This window comes from Marmota flaviventris, chromosome 9 (genome assembly GCF_047511675.1).
Source record: "Marmota flaviventris isolate mMarFla1 chromosome 9, mMarFla1.hap1, whole genome shotgun sequence".
NCBI lineage: Eukaryota > Metazoa > Chordata > Mammalia > Rodentia > Sciuridae > Marmota > Marmota flaviventris.
The window spans coordinates 17,197,177-17,224,000 of NC_092506.1; the positions used below are offsets into that span (position 1 = coordinate 17,197,177).

Below are 26,824 nucleotides of genomic sequence, written 5' to 3' on the forward strand. Positions count from 1 at the left end.
AATGACATACAGAGTTGATGTATACACAGAAATAAAGGTAAAGAAAAAAAAAAGTTTAAAAATCCACAAGATTCCAAATTTGAAATTAAAAACATGTTTAGGCATTGTGCTTGAACAATACAAATTCGTGTTGATTTTACCACTTTAGACATTAATTTGCTGGATCTCTGTGTGCCTCTGTATTCTTAAATTTCAAAAGGACTCAGTCAATGTTTTACAAACTCATGATAATTACCTTGAGAGCATTTTTTTTTCATGCACAAATGGAAATTGTAAAAGAAACTCTTATAAATTTGGCACAGGTTAAGGGTCTACAAGAATCTACAATATAAACAAGGAAACAATTCGAGAAGCTGAGACTTTATAATTGTTCATATTCCTAAAACTTAAGTGTTCTATCCAGTTGATACAATGCAAACAGGTCTTGTGAATATGTGACCCCATGTGTTATGCTGACCAGAGAACTAAAATGGAGCTGAGCTTGCAAAACCATATATTAAATAAATATCATGCATTTGGTAACTTCTCTCCACAATACTCTTTGTTTTTTTTAGTATTTTTTGACAGAGAGAGAGAGTTTTAATATTTATTTTTTAGTTTTATTCGGCGGACACAGCATCTTTGTTAGTATGTGGTGCTGAGGGATGAACCAGGGCCACACGCATGCCATGTGAGTGCACTACCACTTGAGCCACATCCCCAGCCCAGTACTTTTTGTTTTATGTCTTTACTAAATAATTGATTGTCTGATATTGCTTGGAAGTAGTAGGTGCCATGTTTTTGATTCACTGAGACCAGTAAGTAAAACAATGATAGAGTATTCAAGTTTTCACCAGCTACTTCATAAAGTTAAATCTGTTTATGAATATTCCTGAGTCAGTCCGTTGGAGGAGTCAGAGGATTTGTAGTGATTCCTGGGAAGGAGTTGAACAAGAATCATGAAAACTCAGACTCTTTCCAATTCTTAATCCAAAATCAGAGCATCCACTTGTGAAAGGAACATGAATTTGAATAGTTCGAAAGGTATAATAAAAATTTCAATGCTATTTGCATGTTTTATGTAAAGATTAACAAATTGTACCTCAGTAATATTTGTTTTTATTAATCTATTTTTTTTCTAATTTCAGAGTATTATACAGGTTGGGACATTTTCCATGCTGTACATTTACCTGATGGATACATTTGAAGACTTACAAATTTTTTTTTTGTTTGTTTGTTTGTTTGTTTTTTTAAATGAGTGTATAGTTCCTTGGTATTTATCCTGAAGAAGTAAGGTCATCTTACTACAGTGATACATGCATACACATGTTTATAGCAGCCTAATTCACAACAGCCAGACTATGGGACCAGCCTAGGTATCCATCAATGGATGAATTGATAAAGAAAACGTGGTATATAAACACCTGTTCAGCCACAGGATAAATGAAATTATGAAATCTACAAGAAAATGGATAGAACTAGAGAAAATCATGCTAAGTGAAACAAGTCAAATTCAAACAGTGAAGGGTTGTAGGTATTCTCTCATATATAGAAGCAAGAGAAGAAAAGGAGAAAGAAAGGGAGGGGTGGATCTCCTAAAAATCAAAGAGAAATCAATGAAGAAAAGGAACCAAGGGATGATAGTTGTGTGTGTGAGTGTGTGGGGTAAATACTATGGAGTAATGTTGGCCAAATTGCATATTGTGTGCATGTATGAATATTTAACAATGAATTCCGTCTTTCTATACAACTACAGTGCACCAATGAAAATGTGGGAAAAAAGAGAATATAAGTATAGTCATAGTGATAAATTTGAAAGTTTGAAGCAAATATATGATCATCTTCAAATTTCAATGTTCTAATTACTGAAATACACCACCAATAGGGTACTGATAATTAATTACAGCAACTCCTAATAGTAAAACGCAAGTGGTATACTTATATCACATTGTACATATTTAGAAACACAATTTTTGTTGAAAATCTACAATATTCAACACATACACGTTTTTTTTGAAATTGCTTTCATTTTTCTTTACTTCAATGAAAAGAAATGAATGAACGTAGTTAGCACCTCCATGAGCCCTGTGTAAACTGAGTGACCTTAGAGCCATTAAGAAAGGAAGCCTGGTTTTAGGAACTCCCAGTAAGAATCCAATGGTTGGATAAGGCCTATTTCAAGTGGTGACCTTGAAATAGTTCATGCCTCAAGGTCAGGCTCAGCTCTGAAATCATAGGAGTGACAGGAAGAACCTGTGCTGTAGAGGTGCTGGCCACCCCTATATATAGCAGGTTTTTCAGTCAAGGTATTTGTTTCTAAGGCAGGACATAACTACAGTTCGTATACTTTGCCCTGATAACAGTGTTATGATGGCGATATGTGTGGACTCAGGAAAAACAGAATAAGTTGAAGGATGTCAGAGGTAGGAGGGACCAGAAGGTCATCTGATCTACTTCTCTTGTGTGAAATCTCAGGGAGGCAAAGCAACTGAAAGAGAGTGGCCAGGGGTCTTCTCTCTTCAAGGCTTGCAACTATGGGTGACAGCACATCCCACCTTTGCACCTGCTAGGTTTACTGACATTGATTCTGAGTAGGAAACAAGATCATTTAAAGGGCACCAACACAAGAGGCTTCAATAACTTTCTTTTTTTGGGGCCCCACACTCTCCTCAGGGCCTTTTTCATGCCTATTTTTCTCAGTGTGTAAATGAGGAGGCTGAGCAAGTGGGAAATCATAGTGTCAACGAGCAAACACTGTGCCATCATTGGCAGAATCAACCCTGAAAAAGGTGAAGAAGAGGGACAACCACAGTGGAAACCACAGGGATGTCTGAGCCACAGGTGGAGAGGCTATGAGGTGGCACTTGGAGGAGCAGGTCCACAAGGTGAATAGGGCGATGATGTAAGAAATTACAAAGGCAACAAAGTTCAAAAGGGACATCATCCCTGGGGTGGTAATGATTGTCATGTGCAGGAGCCTCATGTCAGCTCAGGATAGCTTCAGCAAGGGAACCATGTCACAGAAGTAGAAGTCTTTCTGATGGGGGCCAGTCTCCCTGAGCACCCATCTGTTAGGAACTTGGACAGAACTGGGTGTTAGCACAGTTCATATGTAGACACAGGGGTTCCCTTGAGGGAAGAAAAAAAGGGTCGAGAATATTTCATTGAGAAAAATGATGGTACTTGGGGTTGGAGGAGGGGATTCCCAGACACGTGAAGACTGTTGGATATCATAAGCAATTTATTACATATAAGAAGAGAGCTAACAGGGTATCATAATCCTTCAGATGAGGTGAGCACTGGTGAAGACTTCGGCTTGTCTTGGCCCCACACTCCCCAAGGCATTCTTCATATTTGGTATAAAACTTTGATATTTGGTATAAAACTTCCTCAGAACATGTTCTGTGTGTATTCCAGTTATTACTGTGATTATCTCTCCAATTTCCAATCATATAAATAGAAGAAGACTTAGAATTTTTTTAATTACAGGAGCCTCTGCATCACCGACAAGAAATAGAAAATAAACCATATTTTGTAAGGAATTTTAAAAATAAAATTAATCACAAAGATTTGAAGAATTCAAACTTCCCTTGCTAATACCATTCAGTTAATTGGCCCATTTATTTAGAAAAGTAAATCTCCATTTCTTTATTTCTCTGAACTTATATACAAAAGCCTTGTTCAAATGACCTCTAGATCTCTCTGAGATCTTAAATTCTAGAACATATTCTATCTTGAAAGAAGCTAGACATAATTGACATCATAGTATTTTAAAATGATCATTATACAGGATCATAGTTTGGTGGTCCTGTCCTTGTTTAGGAAATTGTTATCTTGATGAGACCCCTCTTGTGGAAATCAAGAGGTCCTAAACACTCACATTTTGAGATCTGAACTACAGTAAATAAAACTAAACAATAGGAAAATATGCACTTAGACTGTGTTTTAATTCTTTATTAATAATGCCTTTAAAGTTAATGTAATATGACTATACCATTTACATTGTACTTACAAAGCTCATATTTCATGGTGATAGCATAAAATAGATGTCCTTAGTCTTAGTCTTTCCCAGAATACAATGTTGTTATCACATATAGTGACCATGCTATACAAAGGGTCTCCTGAACTTTCTCCTCATGTTCATTGAAATTTTGTGTCCCTTGACCTCATTTCTCTGGAAGGTGTAGGAAAAATCACCAATTTTCAAGTACAAGAGACAAAGAACTGACATTTTCTGTTGTTCTATCACCTGTATCATGGTTTCCACTAAGAAACTGAATTGAATCTACTCAAAGTATTATTCTCTGTATGCACCAGAAACCAAAGTGTTAGGGTAGCAAGGAGTGCACAGCCACAGGGTGATGAAGATTTCAGTAATAATATTTCTTCACACAAAAAGACCCAGACATGGCCAGGTGTTGTGGCACATGCCAGTAATCCCAACAACTCAAGAGGCTGAAACATGAGAATTGCAAGTCAAAGTAAGTCTCAGCAACTTAGAAAGTTGCTGTTTCAAAATAAAAATTAAAAAGGGCTGAGGATGCAAATCAGTGGTTAAGTGCCCCTAGTTCAATCCCCAGTGCCACACACACACACACACACACACACACACACACAAATACACACACACACACAGACATGTGTCCTGCACGAAAAATTAGGAAATTTGAATCATGGGAAGAGGTAAATAATAAAAGAACCATATTAAAATGAAGCCAGCTTCTATTTTAATGTCAATCTGATGACAATTTGTTTTTGTGAGATTATCCAAATGAAGAAACTGAGGGTGAACAGATACCTACAGCTTGAAGACAAATACCTGATTCTGTTGATTACTTTTTATAGCTTAGTGTTGGTGTGTATGTAGGCTACATCCTTCACTACAAAATTAATTTTATTTATTGTGAAAAATTTGCCATTTTTTCTCCTGAGAGAATACAGATCTTTCAGAAATCTACTTGAATATGGCTTATATTTATCTTTTGTTAATACTCATTCTCAATTTTAACAAAAAAAGAGGGTGAAAGGGAGTTGATCCAACCATGGAAGGCATTACATTACAATTGCCTTTCTTATCTATGCTCCATCAGAGAAATAGTGGAAATAGATTGGTTATTTTATACTTAGGTATTTTGTGCTTTTCCATCATAGAAATGACCCATATAATATGCTCTCCTTTATGTCCAGTCTGTGCAACTTGACCTTTTACACTACTCCTTTCAAAGTACCATATAGTAAATTTATTACAATTGTTATTAATTAAAGCACATGCCTCTACCTCCCATTATATATTTGCCACTACTCTCCTTAGATCTACAGACTAAATGACAATGTGTAAATGTCCACCCTAACACTCATGGTTTGCACAAAAAGTATTTAATTTTGTTTCATGTGCCTCTAGGAACTTCAGCTTACTGGAGTTCAGATGACCTAGGCTGACACTGACTGGGTTTAATTTAAGACTTTATGTTGGGCCCAGTAATACTTCGGGTAACTTTTTCCTCCTGCGTCAATATCAGAGTCATCTTCCTCTGCTGGTTTAATCATATTTGCAGCATACAAGAACTAGATGTAAAAACACTGAAATATTAAGGAATACTCATTCAGAAACCACAATGTATTTTAATTCTGGAGACACTTAAATGTGATAAATGTATTAGTTTCATAGGCATGCTTATATGAACAAAGGCATGAAATATGAAGGAACATGAAATGTGTTTATATAACCCATGCAGCACCGATTAAATATGTATTTACACTTGGTTATGCTGTTTCAGAGAGAGAAATATAACTATTAGCTATTAGATAGAGGGAGAAATATTTCTGGTTTTTTTTTTTTCAATACTAAATACTATTTTTCTGGAAAATGAGAATGTTTGGCACATTTTTTCATCGGAAGTTTACCACAAAAGTCATAATTTGCCATATTTTTTAGCAATGGTATAATAACGCCAGGCTGGCAGTGAATGCTATGCTTGTGTGTTAATGGAATAAAATGCTGTTGCTCATACTTCTTAACACTGGGGATGGTCCAAATTCCCTGATTCTAAGAACATCAAAATCATCAGTTCCCAGATTTTCAAGTGCAAGTATTCAGATGTTCTATCAACAATATGAAAACTACTAGAGAAAATTATTCAAAACACAGATATTTGTGAAACCCACAATCCTAGCTTATGGGTTCAGAAAAATGGCAAAGTGATTTTAATTACCAGCCTAGTTTGATTACTTTTTTTTTATGTTTCATTATATTATAGTAGATGTTTTTTTTTTAATTTTTTATTGTTGGTTGTTCAAAACATTACATATTTCTTGATATGTCATATTTCACACTTTGATTCAAGTGGGTTATGAACTCCCATTTTTACCCCATATACAGATTGCAGAATCACATCAGTTACACATCAATTGATTTACATATTGCCATACTAGTGTCTGTTGTGTTCTGCTGCCTTTCCTATCCTCTACTATCCCCCCTATCCTCCCCTCCCCTCTTCTCTCTCTACCCCCTCTACTGTCTTTCGTTTATCCCCCTTGTATTATTTTTCCCTTTCCCCTCACTTCCTCTTGTATGTACTTTTGTATAACCCTGAGGGTCTCCTTCCATTTCCATGCAATTTCCCTTCTCTCTCCCTTTCCCTCCCACCTCTCATCCCTGTTTAATGTTAATCTTCTTCTCCTGCTCTTCGACCCAACTCTGTTCTTAGTTACTCTCCTTATATCAAAGAATACATTTGGCATTTGTTTTTTAGGGATTGGCTAGCTTCACTTAGCATAATCTGCTCTAATGCCATCCATTTCCCTGCAAATTATATGATTTTGTCATTTTTTAATGCAGGGTAATACTTCATTGTGTATAAATGCCACATTTTTTTATCCATTCGTCTATTGAAGGGCATCTAGGTTGGTTCCACAGTCTTGCTATTGTGAATTGTGCTGCTATGAACATCAATGTAGCAATGTCCCTGTAGCATGCTCTTTTTAGGTCTTTAGGGAATAGACCGAGAAGGGGAATAGCTGGGTCAAATGGTGGCTCCATTCCCAGCTTTCCAAGAAATCTCCATACTGCTTTCCAAATTGGCTGCACCAATTTGCAGTCCCACCAGCAATGTACAAGTGTACCCTTTTCCCCACATCCTCGCCAGCACTTGTTGTTGTTTGACTTCATAATAGCTGCCAATCTTACTGGAGTGAGATGGTATCTTAGGGTGGTTTTGATTTGCATTTCTCTGACTGCTAGAGATGGTGAGCATTTTTTCATGTACTTGTTGATTGACTGTATGTCCTCCTCTGAGAAGTGTCTGTTCAGGTCCTTGGCCCATTTGTTGGTTGGGTTGTTTGTTATCTTATTGTCTAATTTTTTGAGTTCTTTGTATACTCTGGATATTAGGGCTCTATCTGAAGTGTGAGGAGTAAAGATTTGTTCCCAGGATGTAGGCTCCCTATTTACCGCTCTTATTGTTTCTTTTGCTGAGAAAAAACTTTTTAGTTTGAGTAAGTCCCATTTGTTGATTCTACTTATTAACTTTTGTGCTATGGGTGTCCTATTGAGGAATTTGGAGCCCGACCCCACAGTATGTAGATCGTAGCCAACTTTTTCTTCTATCAGACGGCGTGTCTCTGATTTGATATCAAGCTCCTTGATCCATTTTGAATTAACTTTTGTGCATGGCGAGAGAAAGGGATTCAGTTTCATTTTGTTGCATATGGATTTCCAGTTTTCCCAGCACCATTTGTTGAAGATGCTATCCTTCCTCCATTGCATGCTTTTAGCCCCTTTATCAAATATAAGATAGTTGTAGTTTTGTGGATTGGTTTCTGTGTCCTCTATTCTGTACCATTAGAGACCTATTGCATGCAATGTCTAAACTGGGACTATACTGATGGATTTGTTATGGTTCTAGAGCATGGTTTATAAATGTATTATAACTTCTATCTCCAGACTTCTATATATCTGTTTTTAATTCTATGAGTAAGCCAACATCAGGTATCACTCTTAAGCACTATGATGCTTCCCATGAGCCATAGTTCCACTCCCTCCTTCAACCATTAACAGAAATGTATGGAGAAGCAGGGTCAGACTGGTGGATATCACAGTGAAGCAGAGACAATCAGAGATACACGTATTCACCACAATAAATAAACAAACAAACAAACAAACAAACCTATCTCAGGTAATGGTGGCTTATGGTGAAAGAGAAATCTATCATCAGACCACAAGAATTGAGCACAAAAAGAAAGTGTTAGTGCAGTATAAGTCTTTCTAGAACACACAGGTGGAAATAGGGTAAGAGAGTCCAGTCAAACCCACATACATACATACATACATACATACATACATAAATAAATAAATAAATAAATAAATAAATAAATCGATTCAGTAAAGCTGAAAAAAATTTTGATTTAATTCAAACTTTGAAGAAACTATGATTTTCACACTTTGTAGAAACTATGCTTTCCAAAACATGCATTTCAGCAAATTTTATTCAACCTTTTAATTGTGTCAGAGTTGTCTATGTTGTCAGGCTTAGCTATGTTGTCATTCTCTAGCTTTCCCGGGAGTCACTATATGTTAAGAAGCACTGCTGGCTATAGACTACTCATAAAGTATAGTTAGAAGAAGAACATTAATGAAATATTCTAATTAATGAACTAAGAGATATATTTATTCAGGGTCTTTAGGGTTGAGAAAAGAAAATAAATACTAAAGCCAGAGGAAAAAAACCTATCTTTTGTCTTTAAGCTTACTTTTTATTATTTTGATAGGATGTTCACACCTCTGCAATCACTCCAAGATTACTGCAATGAAATGTGATTATGTTTTGTAGGACTGTTATAAAAATGCATTAGCTATGATGTCATTTTTCCAGATATCTATTCAAAATTTAAGTACCTATTAATTGCTTAACATATACCAGAACAGGTCTTAACCCTGTAAACAAACTCAAGTATTTCAGAGTAGGTTTTAAAATCATTTAAAGAAAATGGCAAAGGGTAAAAAGGAGGAAAAGATAATAATGCTGAGATTCTGTGCTTAAGAATTCTTCAGCTTTGGAGCTGGGGTTGTAAGCTCAGTGGTAGAGCATTGCCAAACACATGAGAGGCCCTGGGTTCTATCCTCAGAACCACATAAAGATAAATAAGTAAAGGTTTTGTATACATCTACAACTATAAAAAACATTAAAAATATTCCTCAGTCTTGATATTTTAGAAAAGTATCTGATGAAGGAATAACAAAATTAATATTGAGTAATGATTAGTGATAATCCAGTTTTTATTAATATGTTTTTTCTGTCATTTGCTTCTCTAGAATACCTAGTTATGTCATTATTTTGTTCATTGTGAACTGTATATAAGCAAGACTGAGAAAATTTAAGATCATTTGTTTAAATTATTACTCCCAAGTATTTCCCACTGGTCCAAAACACCTTCTTCCCCACAGTTTCTTCATAGCAGTTTTTACTTCTGAATTTCTTAGTGTATAGATCATAGGATTTAGCATGGGGGTGATAATGGTGTAAAATACAGCCACCATCTTATCCTCTGAGAAGGTAACATTGGGGCGCATGTATGTGAACACACAAGGACCAAAAAAGATGATGACCACCGCTATGTGGGCACCACAGGTGGACAGAGCTTTGCGCCTTCCTTCTGCTGACTGCTTTCTCAGAGACACCAGAATGACACTGTAGGAAATGAGTAAAAATACAAAACTCCCCAGAGTGATGGTACCACTGTTGGCTGTCACAATGGCACTGACAATGTAGGTGTCTGTGCAGGCAAGTTTGAGTATAGGACGGACATCACAAAAGTAGTGATCAATCTCATTGGGTCCACAAAAGTTTAGGTGGACGACCAGAGCCACTTGGATAATAGAATGGAAGAATCCACTTACCCAGGTCCCTAACAATATTTTACTGCATCTCTCCCTGTCCATGATGGTCATATAGTGCAGGGGTTTGCAGATGGCCACATAACGATCATAAGTCATTACTATGAGGATAAAGATCTCAGTACCACCAAAGAAATGCACCCCAAAAACTTGCAGCATGCACCCTTCAAAAGAGATAGTTTTGTTCTCTGCTAACAGATCAACAATCATTTTGGGTGCGGTGACCAAAGAAAAACAAATGTCCACAAATGACAAGGAGTTAAGGAAGAAATACATGGGTGTTTTCAAAAGATTCCCCATAAAAATGGTCAGCATGATGACGAGGTTTCCCAGAAGAATGACTGTGTAGAAGAATGAGAACACCACAAAAGAGACTTCTTCAACTTCTTGGTTCTGAAAAAGCCCCCGGAAAATGAATCCAGTTACACTGTCTATTTTTTCCATGGAATCAGTCCAACAGGTGAAATTTAGAAAGAACTATATTACCTGAAAATAAACATCAGAAAGATTATCAGATTTATTTGTAACTCAGGATAAATTGAATGATCATAGTATTTGAAAATTTAAAAATCAGTACTGATTACTGATTGGCATGTTTCTGTAAATTAGTTAAATTATATCTATTCTGATAATTTTTCCTCTATAATATGTCCAATTTATTCATGTCAAATCAGGAAACAAATTACAGAGAGATAAACTGCATCAAATGTTTACAAAGTCACATATCTAATAAGGGCTATACTCCATGTATGTATAATATGTCAAAATGTCATGTATATCTAAAAGAAACACATTTTTTAAAAAAAGTGTTTATCTTAAGATATTTATGTTAATATTTGTAGATAAAAATTCAGTTAGTTCTCATTATTTAAAAGATATAATGAACACATTTGGTAGAACTCTGTTTGCGATTATGGTGTCAATTGTATATCCGATAAGTTTCCCTTACTTAGATCACAGAAGTGAAAACACGGCCAAATGGTCCCGTACCTGGTCAATACCTCCACTCAGGGGTTCCTGATATGTCAATACTGGGTGACTTCTGCAGGCTCCCCTCAGATATTTCTGTTGATGAACTTATGGCCCCTGTTTGTGCTAAGCTCCTACAGTGAAGAAGTGCTGGAGGGTGCTATAGGAAAAAGAGGACAGTTACACAAACCTGACTCTGAAATGATGGTTCTGTAAAGGGGTGAATCACTTAGGATTATAGAGATTTTGTTATCTCATTTTTGCAAGGATGGATTTTTAATTTCATTATCACCATAGGGATAGTAATTTCTACCTTGATATTCAATTCCTCTTATAGGTTAGAATAAAGATAGAAAGCAAAGAGAAAAAGAAGTAATAAAAGAAGTCTGTGGAGACAATGAGCCCTGTTTGATTTGAAAGAGGGGAAGTGAAGTCTCAGGATATTTCTCTACCTTCAAACTCAGAACAATAGAGGATTCCCCAGAATTGACCTTGGCTTGGTATTTTAACATTTGTCTAGTAAGTGAAAAATGTAACAATAACAAGAACAACAACAAAATGTTCAGAGGAAAGTCTCTGCCCTTTATTGTCTACATCCCTCATGTAACCTTCCAATTTTTTAGTCTTCTTCCAGAATATTTGAGTTCTCCTGGCCTGGAGTGAACTCAATAGTTTAGGAAGAAATTCTCCTTTAGAGACAATTATTATGGGTTTAGAAAATGGTTGGTGTTCAATTTAAATAGATTTAATTTAATTTAAGTGGATTTTCTATGTTGGAATTTCAGACACACTAGTGGGACCAATTTCAGTTTAGGTAGAAAAGGGAATATGGAGTTATTTTGATGAAAGGAGTTTATTAGATTCTTAATAAAGTCAAGCCATAGGCATAAATGATTCCTGTCATTATCCCATGCCTCTGCAACCCCATCCCTTCAACATCTATCTAGTTCATTGCTTCCCACTACTGTTGAACCTGGTGCTCTCAGGTACCCTTTCTGCAGCTCCATTGTCCCAGGGATTTTCTGCTTTTGAACAGTTACAGGTTTTGTCAGGACTGTATGTTAGAGTTGCTAATCATCAAAGTCCACCTTCTCTTGTGCATCACACACTAATGATACTTATAATGGTAATAATATAATAGCAATACTATAATTCAGATTCAAAGTCAGGCACATGTCCCTGTTTTTACACAGTCCTTCCTCTGTTGCTTTTGTCCTGATTTTAGCAAAAAATTACTATTCTCAACTGAGAAGCACTTAATTATAAGAGAAGTCAAATCATAGACTATTTCAACAACTGTGAATTTATATGACTTGACTGCTTTAGAAGAAAATGAGCATCTACACACTAGTTGTACTCCTCTGGTGCCCATACCACAAAATTTTAGAAGTCTTTCACCAATTGAAATTAAGAACCACTTAAAGGAATGAACCCTCCACATCCTGATCCCTTAAAATGGGACAGGTCCTCTCACTTTATTTTGCAATGACTGGCATCATCTTATTATACTTGTATTGCCCTTACTCAGAGTTCTGTCTGGATGCACTTTATTATATTATCATCCTAATATTCTCCTCCATGACTTCTTTGAATAATGTCTTTCAGATATATTACAAGTATTTAAAACACTGTTGTTGCACTAATTTTTATGCCACCAAATACTCAATATTTGCTAGAGAATAAAGATATCTCAAAAATATTTTGCAGGACTTGAGTTTTGCTTTATCCTGGTGTTTCTTCTGAGTATGATTTTAGTGCTAATGTCCAAAGTGAAATAAGTGATTCTTGAGAAATTGATCTGTGAATAACCAGTAGTTAAAAATAACTGATACCCGAAACACAAAAGATTCTAGACATCAGACTTCTCCATTCTCTCACCTAATGAAATCTGCGGTTCCATCAAAGCTTTGGCAAGGAATGCTCTTTTCTCTACTTATAAGGTATATTTTAAAGTAATGATGCAATATTGTAATGACCTTAGGGAGAGCTTTTCTCAAATACTTTCACCATAATCTAAGCCAAATCACCAACCTTACAATGAGATTTAATATAGAGGTTTCTTTTGAAATTCTTTAGATTAAAAAATATCTTTTCTCCAGCCTCAGCAAAAGTGAGGTGCTAAGTAACTCAGTGAGACCCTTTCTCTAAATAAAATACAAAATAGGGCTGGTGATGTGGCTCTGTGGTCAGTGCTCCTGAGTTCAATCCCTACTACCTCCCCCACCCTACCAAGCCAGAAATAAATGTAATTGCTTTATTTTAAAACCAATTGATTATCACATTTAGGACCATATGTAATTCAAAACAATTTATCAAACACAAGTAATTTTATGAGTACATACTTTGCTCCTTTAATGATCTTGGATATACACATTTAATTGTAATTTCATAAAATAATATTGAAATATGTTTTTATTTAATTGATAATAATTGAATTATTCTACTCTTTTGAAATTTTATTTGATTGCAATATGTGGATTGTATTGTTTTATTGGGGTTCACTGCTTTTCTACTTCATTGTATGTAACAGTTTCTGTATGTAACAGTTTCTGCAGATTCATTTTGACATTTCCTAGAATTGTAATGTGGCCTACGATTCTTTTAGTTTTTAAGTAAAATCCTTAATTAATATTAGCTTTTGAACATGAAAAGTATTGCTTTTTAACTTCCTATTTCTATTATTTTATTTCACTTTATGTTTGCTTCTTTGTTTTTTCTTTCATTTCCCCTTAATACTCATCTCACATTCTTCCTTTTACTAAAAAAAAAATCAAGGATATATTGTTCATATTCTCATTATCTGACTTTAGCTGAAGAAATTATTAAAAAAAAAGAATAGGAAGAAGTAAAGAAATGATGATGTTTAGATTTGTGCAAACTTTCAAAATGATGTAGTTCATAGAGTCCAAAGCTCACTGAGTCAATGGAATACCAACAGTCCATTTGAATATGTACTTCCACCAGTTCTTTCTGTCCATCACACAGGGGCCCAACTGATAAAATTTGAAAAATTGTTAATAAATATACATGTTATCAATTTGATACATTTTATTAACACTACTCTTTCCTGAGTTCCTTTGCACTTAATTCTTGAATTGGGGGCGGGGGGTATGCATCAGCTGTCAGATTCATGAGTCTCACAAACTAGGAAGTGAAACATATGATAGTACTCAAGTTTCCATCAGTGACTTTGTAAACTTAGGTCATTTGTAACTTAGGTCATTTACAAGCTCCACACTGGAGGACCTCGGTGAATCTCCTCTTGATTACTATGAGGGACGCGAACAATGTGTGTAAGAACTCAGACTCCCCAGTTCCGCAGAGAGCACGTCTGGTGAACAATGGCATTTTACAGAGATATGATGACAATATCAACTGCCAGTCTTGCAGTGGTATAGCCATGACAATGTCACTTAATGTGTAGCCTTTGCTGATGAAAATAGTGACATCCTTTTTCATTTAAAACTTGAAAAAATTAACTTCCCTTCAACTATTTCTTCCTTGAACACATTAAAAGAGATGGACTTAACATTGACCATGCATGGGGAGATTCCCATTCATCCCTCTTTTGTTGATTAATTGTTAGGTCAAGGTTAAGAAAAGATAAATATAAAAGTTAGGTAAAGTTTAAGAAAATATAAATATGACTTATGGTCAAACAGATGAAGGTCTGTTTTATTTTGAGAGAAATGAGATGATAAATTTCTCAAAATCATTTTTTTTGTACCAGGGATTGAACTCAAGTACACTTGACCATTGAGTCATATTTTCAGCCCCCTTTTTGAAATTTTATTTAGAGACAGGGTTTCACCAAGGTGCTTAGTGCCTCATTTTTGCTGAGGTTGACTTTGAGCCACTGCGATTACATGCATGTGCAACCGCACCCAGCTCAAAATCAGTTTAATCTGAGAGTTAATAATGTTGCCTACATGCACTAAGAGAACATGCTTATTTATAAATAAGCAGCTGATCAGGGCTTGGTGGTTCACACCTGTAATCCCAGCATTTTTGGAGGCTGAGGCAAGAGGATTTCAATTTTGAGACTAGACTCAGTGATTTAAAAGTTATTGAGAAAGTTAGCAACACATTGACTCAACATTTTATAAAGGGTTGGTGATGTACCTCTGTGGGGTAATGAACCCCTGGGTTCATACATCTTCAGCCTCTGCAGCTATAGACTTCTCTGTTCATTTTCACTTTCCCAAATTGGATAATCCCCTGGGAAATAATCTTTTCTAGATCAGTATCTAAGCATCTAAGCTGGAACCTACTTGATCTGCTATTATTGTATGAAGAATTAATGTACATTTAACTTTCATTAGCAAAATGTGAGTGATGTATTTACATTGCACTGCATTTTTTAGAAGCAAAATTTGTTCAATGAAAGAGTTAGAATATATAACATGTACATTTTTTGACATTGCCTTTTTTAAAAATTACACAAAAACCACACAATGGGAATGCTTAGGGCATATTTCTACCTGCAGTAGGTATCTCAGTCACAGTGCCTGTTTCTTAAATCATGAGATAACTACAGATGGAAATCTTGGTGTCACCAAAGATTTTGCTTTTACCCTTTGGTTTATGTCTGCAGCTGTCATGTTGAAATGTGTATAACTCATAAATAAGTTATACAAATGGTCACTAGATGTTTAACACCTTTTAACTTTTAAGAAAGACCAACCAAAGTCACAATGAGATGTCTCAGCACACTCCAGAATTATAGCAGATAAAAATTAGCAAGTAGCAGCCATGGTGTGGAGCAACTGGGGCTCTCAAACATTGCCAGTGAAAACATACAACAGGATTTCCATGATAAAAGATAATTTCATGTTTCCTCAGAAGGTCACATATGTAATCCATTCTTGGGGAAACACCTAAGAGAAACAAACATACTTTTGCACAAAAACTTATACACCACGTTCCTAGCAGCATTATCCTAGAAACAATATAACAAACAACTGATAAATGGAATATTACTTAACAATAAAAAGAAATAAATACAGATAACATTCATGAAAATTTAAGTAAATGATGATTAAAGAAGCATGTTGCAAGAGGCCATATATTGTATGTTTCTTCTTCTTTTCTTTTTTTTTTTTGGTAAACATCTGGAAGACAAATCTATGGTGAAGGAGATATTAGTGTTTGCTATGACTGGGAAAGATGATGTCAGTTGAGAGAAATGAACAAAGGCTATGAGTTTCTCTTTGCAGAATGAATAATATCCTAAACTTAGATGATGTTGATAGCTTCACAACCCTATGTTATAAGTGTCCTTAAATTGTATACTTTCAGTGAGTGAATTCTATGTTATATGAATTCAATCTTAACAAATTTTTGAAAATATATAAATGTTAAACCTTATGAACACTTCTATAGAACAAAAGGCAGTAGAGCAACTATTACTGAAAGTGTCTTACCAGAAAAGAAAGATGTGAAAACATTCTGTTAAATTTGATAGAATAATAGGGATTAAGAATTCCTAGTTATCATTATTATAATTCAAAAGAGCAACCATTTATTTTATAATTTAATACACATAATTCATACAGAATAATTCTTACTAAGTTTTATCTTTGGGAGATGAACCATATATAGCATGAGTCAAGGCCAACCGCTTCTAATCTGTAACATGGTGCCACATGATCCACAGCAAAGGCTCCTGCTTCAGCTATCAAGGAGAGGGTGCAGTGCTGCTCAGGAGGGGAAATTTTTGTATTTGCTGCTGTAGAAATCCATGTTTCAGTTTCCTCAAGGAATGTAACATCAAAGGAGTGTGGAGTTTAAAGTTGGGGTTCCAACCTCTATCCTTAATGTCATCTGAACAGCCCCAAATTTCTGCCCTCAAACATACCAGGATTTTTTTTAATACTCTCAGTAGGAATGTTCATGTTTAATTTCCGTGAAAGGTATATGGTGACTATTATGAACAAAATATGTGGACTCTTAAAATTGCAGCATGAGCATTATCTTGTGGAGCATATTCCAGAAATGGAAAGTACAAATTTAGGTGAGGAGAACTGAAATCTTGAACCTGGAAACTATGTGAACTCTTAGGCATTGGAATCAATCCTCCGCCAGCACCCATATCAATAGTTTTCCTTTGACTGATGAATGCATAGGATGGATCTCCAAAGACTGATGTTTGTTCTGGTCCCAAGATGGTACCACAGCCCTTCCATACCTACAGATCAAATTATAGAGGCAGATACCACCATAATACAAGCAAAGCTCCTAGGGTGAACGGAGATGGCTTTACCACAAAAGAAGAGGTGAATTCACTTCACTAATGTGATCTGTGCATGCTAGGAGAACACTTTAAAGAATGAATCTTGGCAGTTTTGGACTTGATTGTCTGGTTAAATCTAATTGAATAAAGGAGGCTATTGTATAGGCCATGTGTTTCAAAAAGTCTCCATGGGCATCAATCGTCTTGGGACTTGGACAAATTACAAGTTACAGCAAATGATGTGAAGAGGGTCTTCATGGGGGAAAGAAAATGTTGAGAAGACCTCACTTACCAGAGTTATGCTGCACTGGAGCAAAGGAAATACCAAACATTTGAGGACATTTGTATATAATAACTAACTTATTTCAGATAGGAAAAGATTTGAAGTGCAATTGTAACTCTACATATAAGTTGGAAACTTGTGATGGCCAAATTATAAATTATCCTTATAAGCCTTCCTCAGTGAAAGTTCTATGTGTCTGCAAATCTGAACTGTTGTTATTATTATTATTATTATTATTATTATTATTATTATTATTATTTGTGTTATATATTTATGTACATGTAAATAATAATAACATGTGAATAATAATAACATCTTGTTGTTTCTTATACTATAGGAGCCCCAACATCACCGACAAAAGAAAAAGTTAGAAACACCCCAATATTGCAAGGACTTTCAGAGATAAAAGAACCACAATGGATTTGAAATATTCAAGTTTTCCAAGTATTGCCATTCAATTAAATGGTGTGGCTCATGCAAACAACAACAACAACAACAACAATAATTATCCTTATCTTCTCTGAACATAAACTTAGATTATGTGATATTCCAATTCCATTCCATATATTAAGTTCTGGAACATTTTGTCTTTGTTTATCTCAGACTTAATAGGAATTATTATACTTTGTAAATATGATCAATTGTAAAGACTGCATAGTTTGGGAGTTGTTCTTTTCTTTGGGAAACAAATGTATTTTAACAGAGATCCCTCTCATAGATATAGAGTATTCCCAAACACTTCCTTTTGAGATTCCCACTAATATACATGCAATAAACCAATGCAAAAAGTATGTGTTGACCAATTTAATTACTTTGAAACAAATTATGCTTCAAAAAATGAAAATTGTTATATGATTATACTATTTATAATATATTTATCAGAGTTATTTTAATTAATTCCATGCTCAATTGGTGATGTATTCAAGTAGTTAGAAGTCTCAGGAGGGATAAAATTTTTTTTCTATTTTTCTTTTTAATTAACTAGTAGAACAGCATGCATTTAGCGTGAACACCTTTCTTCAAACTCACAGAATATTTGCATGGTTACATTTTTTCCCCCTCATGTTAAAAGTCTTCATAATTCTTCAAATGATACTCTGTGTAAATGTGCAGCATGAAAGAATCGTCATGTTGACTTATGGTCTGAATTTAGGTAGAAACACAAATAAAAAAATAGATGATCCTGGTGTGCAATTAATTATTTCTCTGTGTATGTGAGACATGTGAATAGCATTAAGGGGTTTGTTTCATCTTTCAAACTAAACAAAGGTGTGACCTCAACATGTGTAGGTATTCTTATCCTAGAAATGAAGAAAAGTTTTTGCTTCATGAAGCAGGCTCACAACACTGCACATGTACATACAAAGAAAATGAATGTGGTGTTGGACATATAAATCAGTTTAACTGTGGTAATTATTTCATAGGCTGTGTAGATATCAAATCATCACATAATACACTGTGAATATATACAATTTAAAATTTTTAATTATACTTACTGCTGTAAAATCAGGGGAGTTAAAGCAAGTAAAACTTACTAAAAATTGGAACATAATTCTATATTCTCTTCAGCATGTTGGGGAAATTGCTCCATATATGTAGGAATATTCAATGTCTGTGAATTGGAAGGGACATCAGATCATCTAGTATCATCTACAACACACCATATCCCTGCAGAAATAGATCCAAGAATGGGGGTGAATGTTCAGAGAAACACAGGGATGCCATGTTCTACTGCACTATCACATACTCACAGTCCCTATTAAGGTATTGAATTGTGCACACTCTAATTACAGCAGTGTCCAAGTGTCAAGGTCACGAGTGCATTGTAGAAATTAGCCCCAGGTTTTCAGCAATGCCTTTCATCATCAAGGAGACCCGGGCATGAGTCGTGCTTGAAAAATTAGGAAACTTGGAAGCATGAGATGAGGTTTAGAAATATGTCATACTGAAAAGGAAATAAGAAGAACATTGTGGATCAAGTCAGGATCTGGTTTTGATGTTGGTTGTTGCTCTGGAAGTTATGCCTGGTGGGATCATCCAATTCACAAATGTGAAGTTTAACAGAGACAACTATTGCTGCACGGACAGGGGTCTGATCCCCGTGTTTATTTTCAATAAGCCTGTTCTTGATGTGTATATAGGCCACATGTTCCAAATAGTAAAGTCAATTTACTTATTGTGAACATTTGACTACTTTGTTTCTCCCCAAAATTAATAAGTCTATTGGAACATGGCTCTGAATTATTTTTTGTTAATCTTCATAATTTATCAAAAAAAAAAAAAAATCAGAGTGAAAGGGAATTAACCCAGGCATTGTTAGTATTGCATTCTTCATTTGTATTATCCCTGGAAAAAATAATGGAAGAGCGGAAGGCTGTGTATTTAGGTGTAAGTATAAATAATATAGTATATATGTATTTTGTTTACTGCAGATTGAACTCAGGGGTGCTATACCATGGAGCTACATTCCCAGCACCCCCTATCTTTTTTGAGACAGTGTCTCACTAAGTTGCTGAGGCTGGCCTCAGACTAGTGATTCTCCTGCCTTAGCTTTATAAGTACCTGATATTATGGTTGTACACCATCCATAGTTATTTAATGCCTGGATATAATGAATAGAAACCAGAACATTCTGTCTCTCATGTCTATTATCTGTAGCTTGACTTTTTATGTTATTTCTTTCAAGGTACCTTTCTGTAACTATTTTTGAGGTTCTATATTTTTTTGACAAAATTGTTCTTGAAAGAGCAAAGTTGGTAGTGTTATGCAAAAGTTTATTTCTACAACTAATGGTTAATAAAAAAAGTAATGCTTTTGATGTGTCATTGGGAAGATGGGATGCAGATGATCTAGTCTGATGTGGCTGTGCTTAATTCCAAATTCCAAGGTGGGCCCAGGTTCCCCCAGGTAGCTTTTCTTTCTCATGCACAAAACAGCAGTGTTCTCTTATTCTGCCAGTCAGATTGAACAACTGCTCACTATACAAGAACTGGACTCAGAACATTGAAAAATGAAACATTCTCACTCAGAAAACATGAAGCACTTTAATTCTAGATACTCCTACATGTGATACCTGTTTTTCTTTCTGGATATATTTAATTGAGAAAAAGGATGTCACATGGAAGAACATAAAAATTATGCTTATAGCTTATGTTTCATTCAGCCTTGCTAGGAAATGTGTCTGGAATGGTTTTTACTGCCCCAGAGAGAGGAGTATAGTCACGAATAGAAAACATAGGAAGAAAAACTTTAGTATTTTTTATATTGAAAATTAGAAGGGTTTCCATTTTTGTAATCAAAGTAGTTTCCAACCAAAGTCACTTCTGCCATTGTGTGACCAGGGTGGCATTCAATGTTGTGCTCATGCATCCACAAAATCAAATGCGCAGTTGGCATTGAGTTCCTCTCACTAGAGCTGAGGAGAGTGTGAGTTCTCGTGATTCTTATGCATCTGCCTAGGAATCACTCAAGACTCTCTGATATCTTTTGATAAGAACTGACTCAGGAGTTTTGTGAACAAGGATGTTTATAAAGTCGGTGATGGAAACTTGAGTCCTCTTCTATGTGTTCTACTCTGTCTTTGAAAAGCACAAATACACTTTTCCAAGGGGATAAGAATTTTGATGTCACAAATACCCCCACAGGATTAATCTGTTAGTTCAATGACGTAATGGAAAAATGAGGGTGGAAAAAGTTATTGAATGGGCAACACATGTTTATAATCAGTTTTCTAAATTCAGTTTTAACAGAACAGATGGTGTTGTTTGAATTCCATTGATACATCCATCTCTTGTTTTCGAAATGCATCAAGAATCATCTATTCCTAGATTTGTACATCTAAGTATGCAGATGTTCCATTAAATGTATGAAAATAACTCAAAGGTATAGTTAAAAAGACTGGTGTTTGCATAGCTCATATTCCTGACTAAATGAGTCAGACTCTCTCAGAATAGTTTGTTATATTTACAGAAAACTCCATAGGTGACATTCATGATAAATATACATTGAGGAGCATAAATTTAGTTTCCATTTCACAATTGATCTAATAGTGGCACATGGAAGCCCAGTGAATGCTTCTTAAACTAGGGCAATACCCATGATATACATAGTTTTGAAGCAAGCCTTATACTTTTCTTATAGCTACTTATACAGATGTCTTGAAGATATATACTATTTGCACCTCTATTTTTGTGGATTCAACCACATCAGATTTCACTATTGAGCACCACAGTCTTTGCCATATGTAAAGCTTACACTCCACCCCAACCATAAACACAAACCTAAGTGAAGGCAGCATCTATACTATTAGATTTGTGGATGTGACAAGGAAACAATGGCAGAGACAATCAGTGATATGTTTACTTACTGTAAAGAATAATGCTCAGGTCACTGTCACAGTTAAGGAGAAATTTACCACCAGGGCACATAAAAGTTAATGTTAAGAAAATAATACTTGTCCTTTATTGGTCCCCCTGGAACCCAGTGGTGGAAATAATGTTAGTTCAGTCAATCAAAAATGGCTTTGTGTATTCAGTAAAGCTCTTTGGCGCAAATATTATAAGAATCGTGGATTCTAGCACATGCATTTAAGTAGGTTGTATTTACACTTGATATTGAATCACAGTAGCCTGGTTCTCATATGTGGCTTTGTTTTAATTCACATTCTTCAGCCTGGCTGGTAATCACTTTACAGCTGGTACAGATGACAAAGTTTAGAGTCAGAAGAAGTAAGTTAGTGAGATATATATACTTAGTGAGACACATAGTTGATAGGGGTCAGAGACAATAGTATATATGTAAAAAAAAAATCAATCCTAAGAATGGAAAAGACTTTTTATTCCCACAACCAATAGATAAAAGCATTTTTTTTTATTTTTCAAGATTGTGTTTTATCTCTAACATTCTGAACAAAACACGTGTTCCCATTCCAAGATTACTAGAATGTTTTCACTGTTTTGTGAGACATATCAAAATTCATTAGCTAAGATTTGATGGTTTTATGTATTCTGTCATTCATCCAATCTATGCATTATTGATTCTCCAATCTATACCAAACATTGTTTTATATAACAGAAATAACCTTAAATATTTCATAGTAGTTTCTTTAAACACTTAAAGAAAACCATAAAAGATAAAGAGCAACAGGAGAAAATAATGTTGCTTACTCTGCTCATGTTGAGATTCTCAGCATATTCAGACTCCCGAGCCTTTGAATATTTAGAACATATCTAATTGTTTGTAAGTATAATGATCATGGTAAAGAATACCTTAATTCTGTGCGATATGTTTTTTGGTCATTTGTTACTTCTGAAAATCCTTTGATGTTATTATTTTCTTTATTGTAGAGATGAATTAACTAAGGTTGACCATATTTAAGATTACCCAATTTAAATTATTATTTCCAATTTTTGCTGTTGGCAATCCAGAAAACCTTCTTAACCCATATTTTTTTCATAGCATTCTTTACTTCTGCATTTCTCAGTGTGTAAATCATGGGATTCAGCATGGGAGTGATAATGGTGCAAAATACAGCCACCATCTTATCCTCTGAGAAGGTAACATCGGGGTGCATGTATGTGAAAGTACAGGGACCAAAAAAGATGATGACCACAGCGATGTGAGCTCCACAGGTGGACAGAGCTTTGCGTCTTCCTTCTGCTGACTGTTTTCTCAGAGACACCAGAATGACAGTATAGGAGATGAGCAAGATCACAAAGCCCCCCAGAGTGAGAGTCCCACTGTTGGCTGTCACAACACCACCGATAATATGTGTGTCTGTGCAGGCAAGTTTGAGCAAAGGGCGGACATCACAGAAGTAGTGATCAATCTCATTGGGTCCACAGAAGGGTAGCTGAACTACTAGAGATATGGGGATAACAGTGTGGATGAACCCACTTACCCAGGTCCCCAGGAGCATTTTATTGCACTTCTCCCTGTCCATGATGGTCATATAGTGCAGGGGTTTACAGATGGCCACATAACGATCATAGGCCATTACTATAAGAATGAAGATCTCAGTGCTTCCAAAGAAATGCACCCCAAAGAGTTGCAATATGCACCCCTCATATGAGATAGTTTTGTTCTTTGATAACAGGTCAACAATTGTCTTGGGTGCTGTAGCTGAAGAGAAACAAATGTCCACAAATGACGAGGAGTTGAGGAAGAAATACATAGGAGACTTCAGAAGATTCCCCATGAAAACAGTCAGCATGATGATGAGGTTTCCCAGAAGAATGACTGCATAAAAGAATAAGAACACCACAAAGCAGACTTCTTCAACCTCTGGATTCTGAGAGAGGCCCCAGAAAATAAATTCAGTTACATTATTTATGTTTTCCATGTAATGAATCAGATAGGCTAAGTGACCAACACAGTTAAATTATCTGAAATAAAACATCAGAAAGACTATTAGCATTTATTTTGAACTCAGGATAAAATGAATGATGACAGTAATTGAATCTGAAAAAATGGGTGCTGACTGCGATTGACAAGAATAATTATTAGAATTTTAGTGTCTCCATTCTTATATTTTACCTCAATAATATACCTCATTTATTAGAATAGAGAGATAAAGCAAATCCCTGAAATAACATATCAAACCAAGGTTCTCACATGCCTAACATTTTCCTAAGGTTATCTCATTATGGATAAATATTTAGTTAGTTCTCTTTCTGTAAAAGACACATAATCAGATAGAAAACAACTCTTTGTTTGTAGACAAGGTTTCTCTTGTTTTGGTAGTAGAAGTAAAGATATCCCCACGTGATCCTTTCTGAATACAGCCACATCTGGTCACTACATACATCCATGGGTCCTTGATATGTCCAGATTGGGTGACTTCTGCAGGCTCCCCTTGAGATATTTGTGTATGAATATATGGTCTCTGTTTGTGCACAAGCTCTTGCAATGTGGAAAGTCTGAAGTTTCGCCAGGATTTACTAATGCCCTTATTTATTACTAAACATTTGTGTAGTAACTAAAACAAACAAATGCTCTGAAACTGAAGAATATGAAAAACACAAAAACAAAAGATCCACCCTTTTTGTGGATATTTCTCAGGGGTCCTTCCAATTTTTCAAGTCTAATGCTAGAATATTATAGTTCTCCAAGTTTGAGTGAATTCAACATTTTTGGAAAAGGTTGTCCTTTAGTGATTATTATGTTGGGTTTAGGAAATGCATGATGTTAAATTTAAGTGGATAAACAAACACACTAGTGAGGTCACTATTAAGTTTTGATGGAAAAGGCATACAGAGGAGTTTTTATTTAGGGGTTTTCAGGGTTCTCCAGTAATTCAGGTCACAGAGGTGAATGTTTCCTCTAGTTGTAATTGTCCTCTTGCAATCCCATCCCCATTACATCTACCTAATATGTTGATTTCTACTGCTATTGGCTTGGTGCTCTAAGCTAGCTTTTTGCAGGAATAATATGTCAGGCATTGCCAGCTTTTTGACAACTACAGATTTAATCAGGTTTGTGTACTACAGATCCTAGAGTATTCATCACAGTTCTGCTTACTTTTGTGCATTACAATATAGCAATACTTGCTGTGACATGCACCTGTAATCCTAGGGGTTTGGAGAGCTGAAGCAGGAGCATCACAAATTCAAAGACAGCCTCAGCAAAAGCAAGGTGCTAAGCAACTCAGTGAAACTCTTTCTTTAAATCAAATACACAACACGCCTGGGAATATGGCTCAGTGTTCAAATGTCCCTGAGTTCAATCCCTGGTACCCCCATCCCCCAAAATTGCAATACTAATGGTAATAACAGTAATAGCAATACTGCAAATCAGATCTAAATCAGCCACAACCCCTGATTCACACATTCCTTCCCCTGTTTTTTTTTTCCTACTGACTTAGAAAATAGTACTATTCTCCACTGAGAGCACTTCACTTTACAAGAACACAAATAATAGTTGTTTTCAACAACTGTGAACAATGTTGTTTACCTCCATTGTAGAAGAAAATGAGCTTCCCCACATTAGCTTGAGATCTGTTTTTCTACAGTTTATTCTACAAAGTCTTAGAAAAATTCTTCTGTCTTCTGAAATCACGACCCAGCTAAATGTAATCCATTTTCCCCTTTCTGATTATTTGTAATGTGATACAGTCTCACTGTCTTTTGAAATGATTGACATTTTCTATTCACATTCATGCTATCCTAACTCTTGGTAATGCACACAAATACTTTATTATTTATCATCTAAATTTAGTTTCTCTATAACTTCTTAGAAGTGTGTCTTCCAATTATATTACAGATGTATAATATAGACATTGCACTGAATTTCCCATTGCACATAAATGACCTATAACAGTTATAGAACAAAAGATCTCACCTGTATATTCCCAGGACTTGAATTTGGTTTTACTTTTCTGTGTCTTCCTGATATCATTTGAGTGCAGATTCAAACTGAAATGAGGGTGAAGCCTGAGGAATTGCTTTGTGAATAATCAATTCAAGAGAATACTGATCACCTAAACTCAAAGGCTGCTACAAAATCACTGTTCTTTCACCTAATGAAACTATCTGTTCTGCAATATCTTTGATAAGAAATGTTTCTTTCTCTGCTTATAGTTATTGTAGAAGAAATGATGCAATATGGTAATGACCATAGGGAAAGTTTTTTTTCCAAAGCCTTCTACCATAATTACAACAATATCACATGCCTATAGAGAGATTAAAAATACTCTATTCTTTTCAATTATTTTTAAAATTAAAAATGGCTTTGCTTAATTTTAAATCCAATCGAGTTTTACATTTAGAACAGTTACCTTAATTGTAAAGCAATTCATCAAACATAGTAATTTTAGGACTGCATATTGTTCCTTGAATTAATGACCCTTGATATATACATTCAATTGTATATATTTCATATAAAGTGTATTAAATATGTATTTTTGTGTATTGAAATTGAATTAGTCTACTCTTTAGAAAGTTCTCAAGAATGGAAAGGGTAGTTATGATGGTACTTTTGGGGTTCACTTCTTTTCTTCTTAAAGGGATGTATGCTGGATTCTAGAGAAAGAGCTGGGATGAGATGCATTTATGATACACACCTGGGATGAACTATAGTGGGGACTACAATTCCTTTAGATTTTGAGTTTTAATCATTTAGGTTAATTCTTGTCCTATTCTTTTTATTTTCTTTTCCCTCATGCTTGCCTATTTTTCTTTCCCCTGCAGACCCTACTATCTATCTATCTATATCGATATTGATATTTCTCTCTCTCTCTCTCTCTCTCTCTCTCTCTCTCTCTCTCTCTATATATATATATATATATATATATATATATATATATTTTTTTTTTTTTTTTGGTTTTTGAACAATAACAAAAAAATGAAAAGGAGATCTTGTTCTTATTTTTCTCATCTGAGTTTAACAGAGAAATTAACTCAAAAAAGGAAAACAGGAAAAACATCAAGAAGCAAATGTGTGATGGGTTCATGTTTGTGCAACTTTTCAAATG

The 26,824-nt window shown here is 35.1% G+C and overlaps 2 protein-coding genes across 2 annotated transcripts; both read right to left on the reverse strand.

Annotated features, from left to right (window-relative positions):
- Positions 1-9,373: 9,373 nt before the first annotated feature.
- Positions 9,374-10,315, reverse strand: LOC114093568 (olfactory receptor 4S2-like). The gene has a single exon (XM_027936351.2). The coding sequence runs from the start codon at positions 10,313-10,315 to the stop codon at positions 9,374-9,376; it is 942 nt and encodes a 313-aa protein (XP_027792152.2).
- A 12,435-nt stretch (positions 10,316-22,750) lies between these two features.
- Positions 22,751-23,695, reverse strand: LOC114093567 (olfactory receptor 4S2-like). The gene has a single exon (XM_027936350.2). The coding sequence runs from the start codon at positions 23,693-23,695 to the stop codon at positions 22,751-22,753; it is 945 nt and encodes a 314-aa protein (XP_027792151.2).
- Positions 23,696-26,824: the final 3,129 nt, after the last annotated feature.

What these genes read in the sequence shown, in the direction of transcription:
- LOC114093568 (XM_027936351.2), bottom strand. Translation starts at nt 10,315, where the DNA reads ATGGAAAAAATAGACAGTGTAACTGGATTCATTTTCCGGGGGCTTTTT.
- LOC114093567 (XM_027936350.2), bottom strand. Translation starts at nt 23,695, where the DNA reads ATGGAAAACATAAATAATGTAACTGAATTTATTTTCTGGGGCCTCTCT.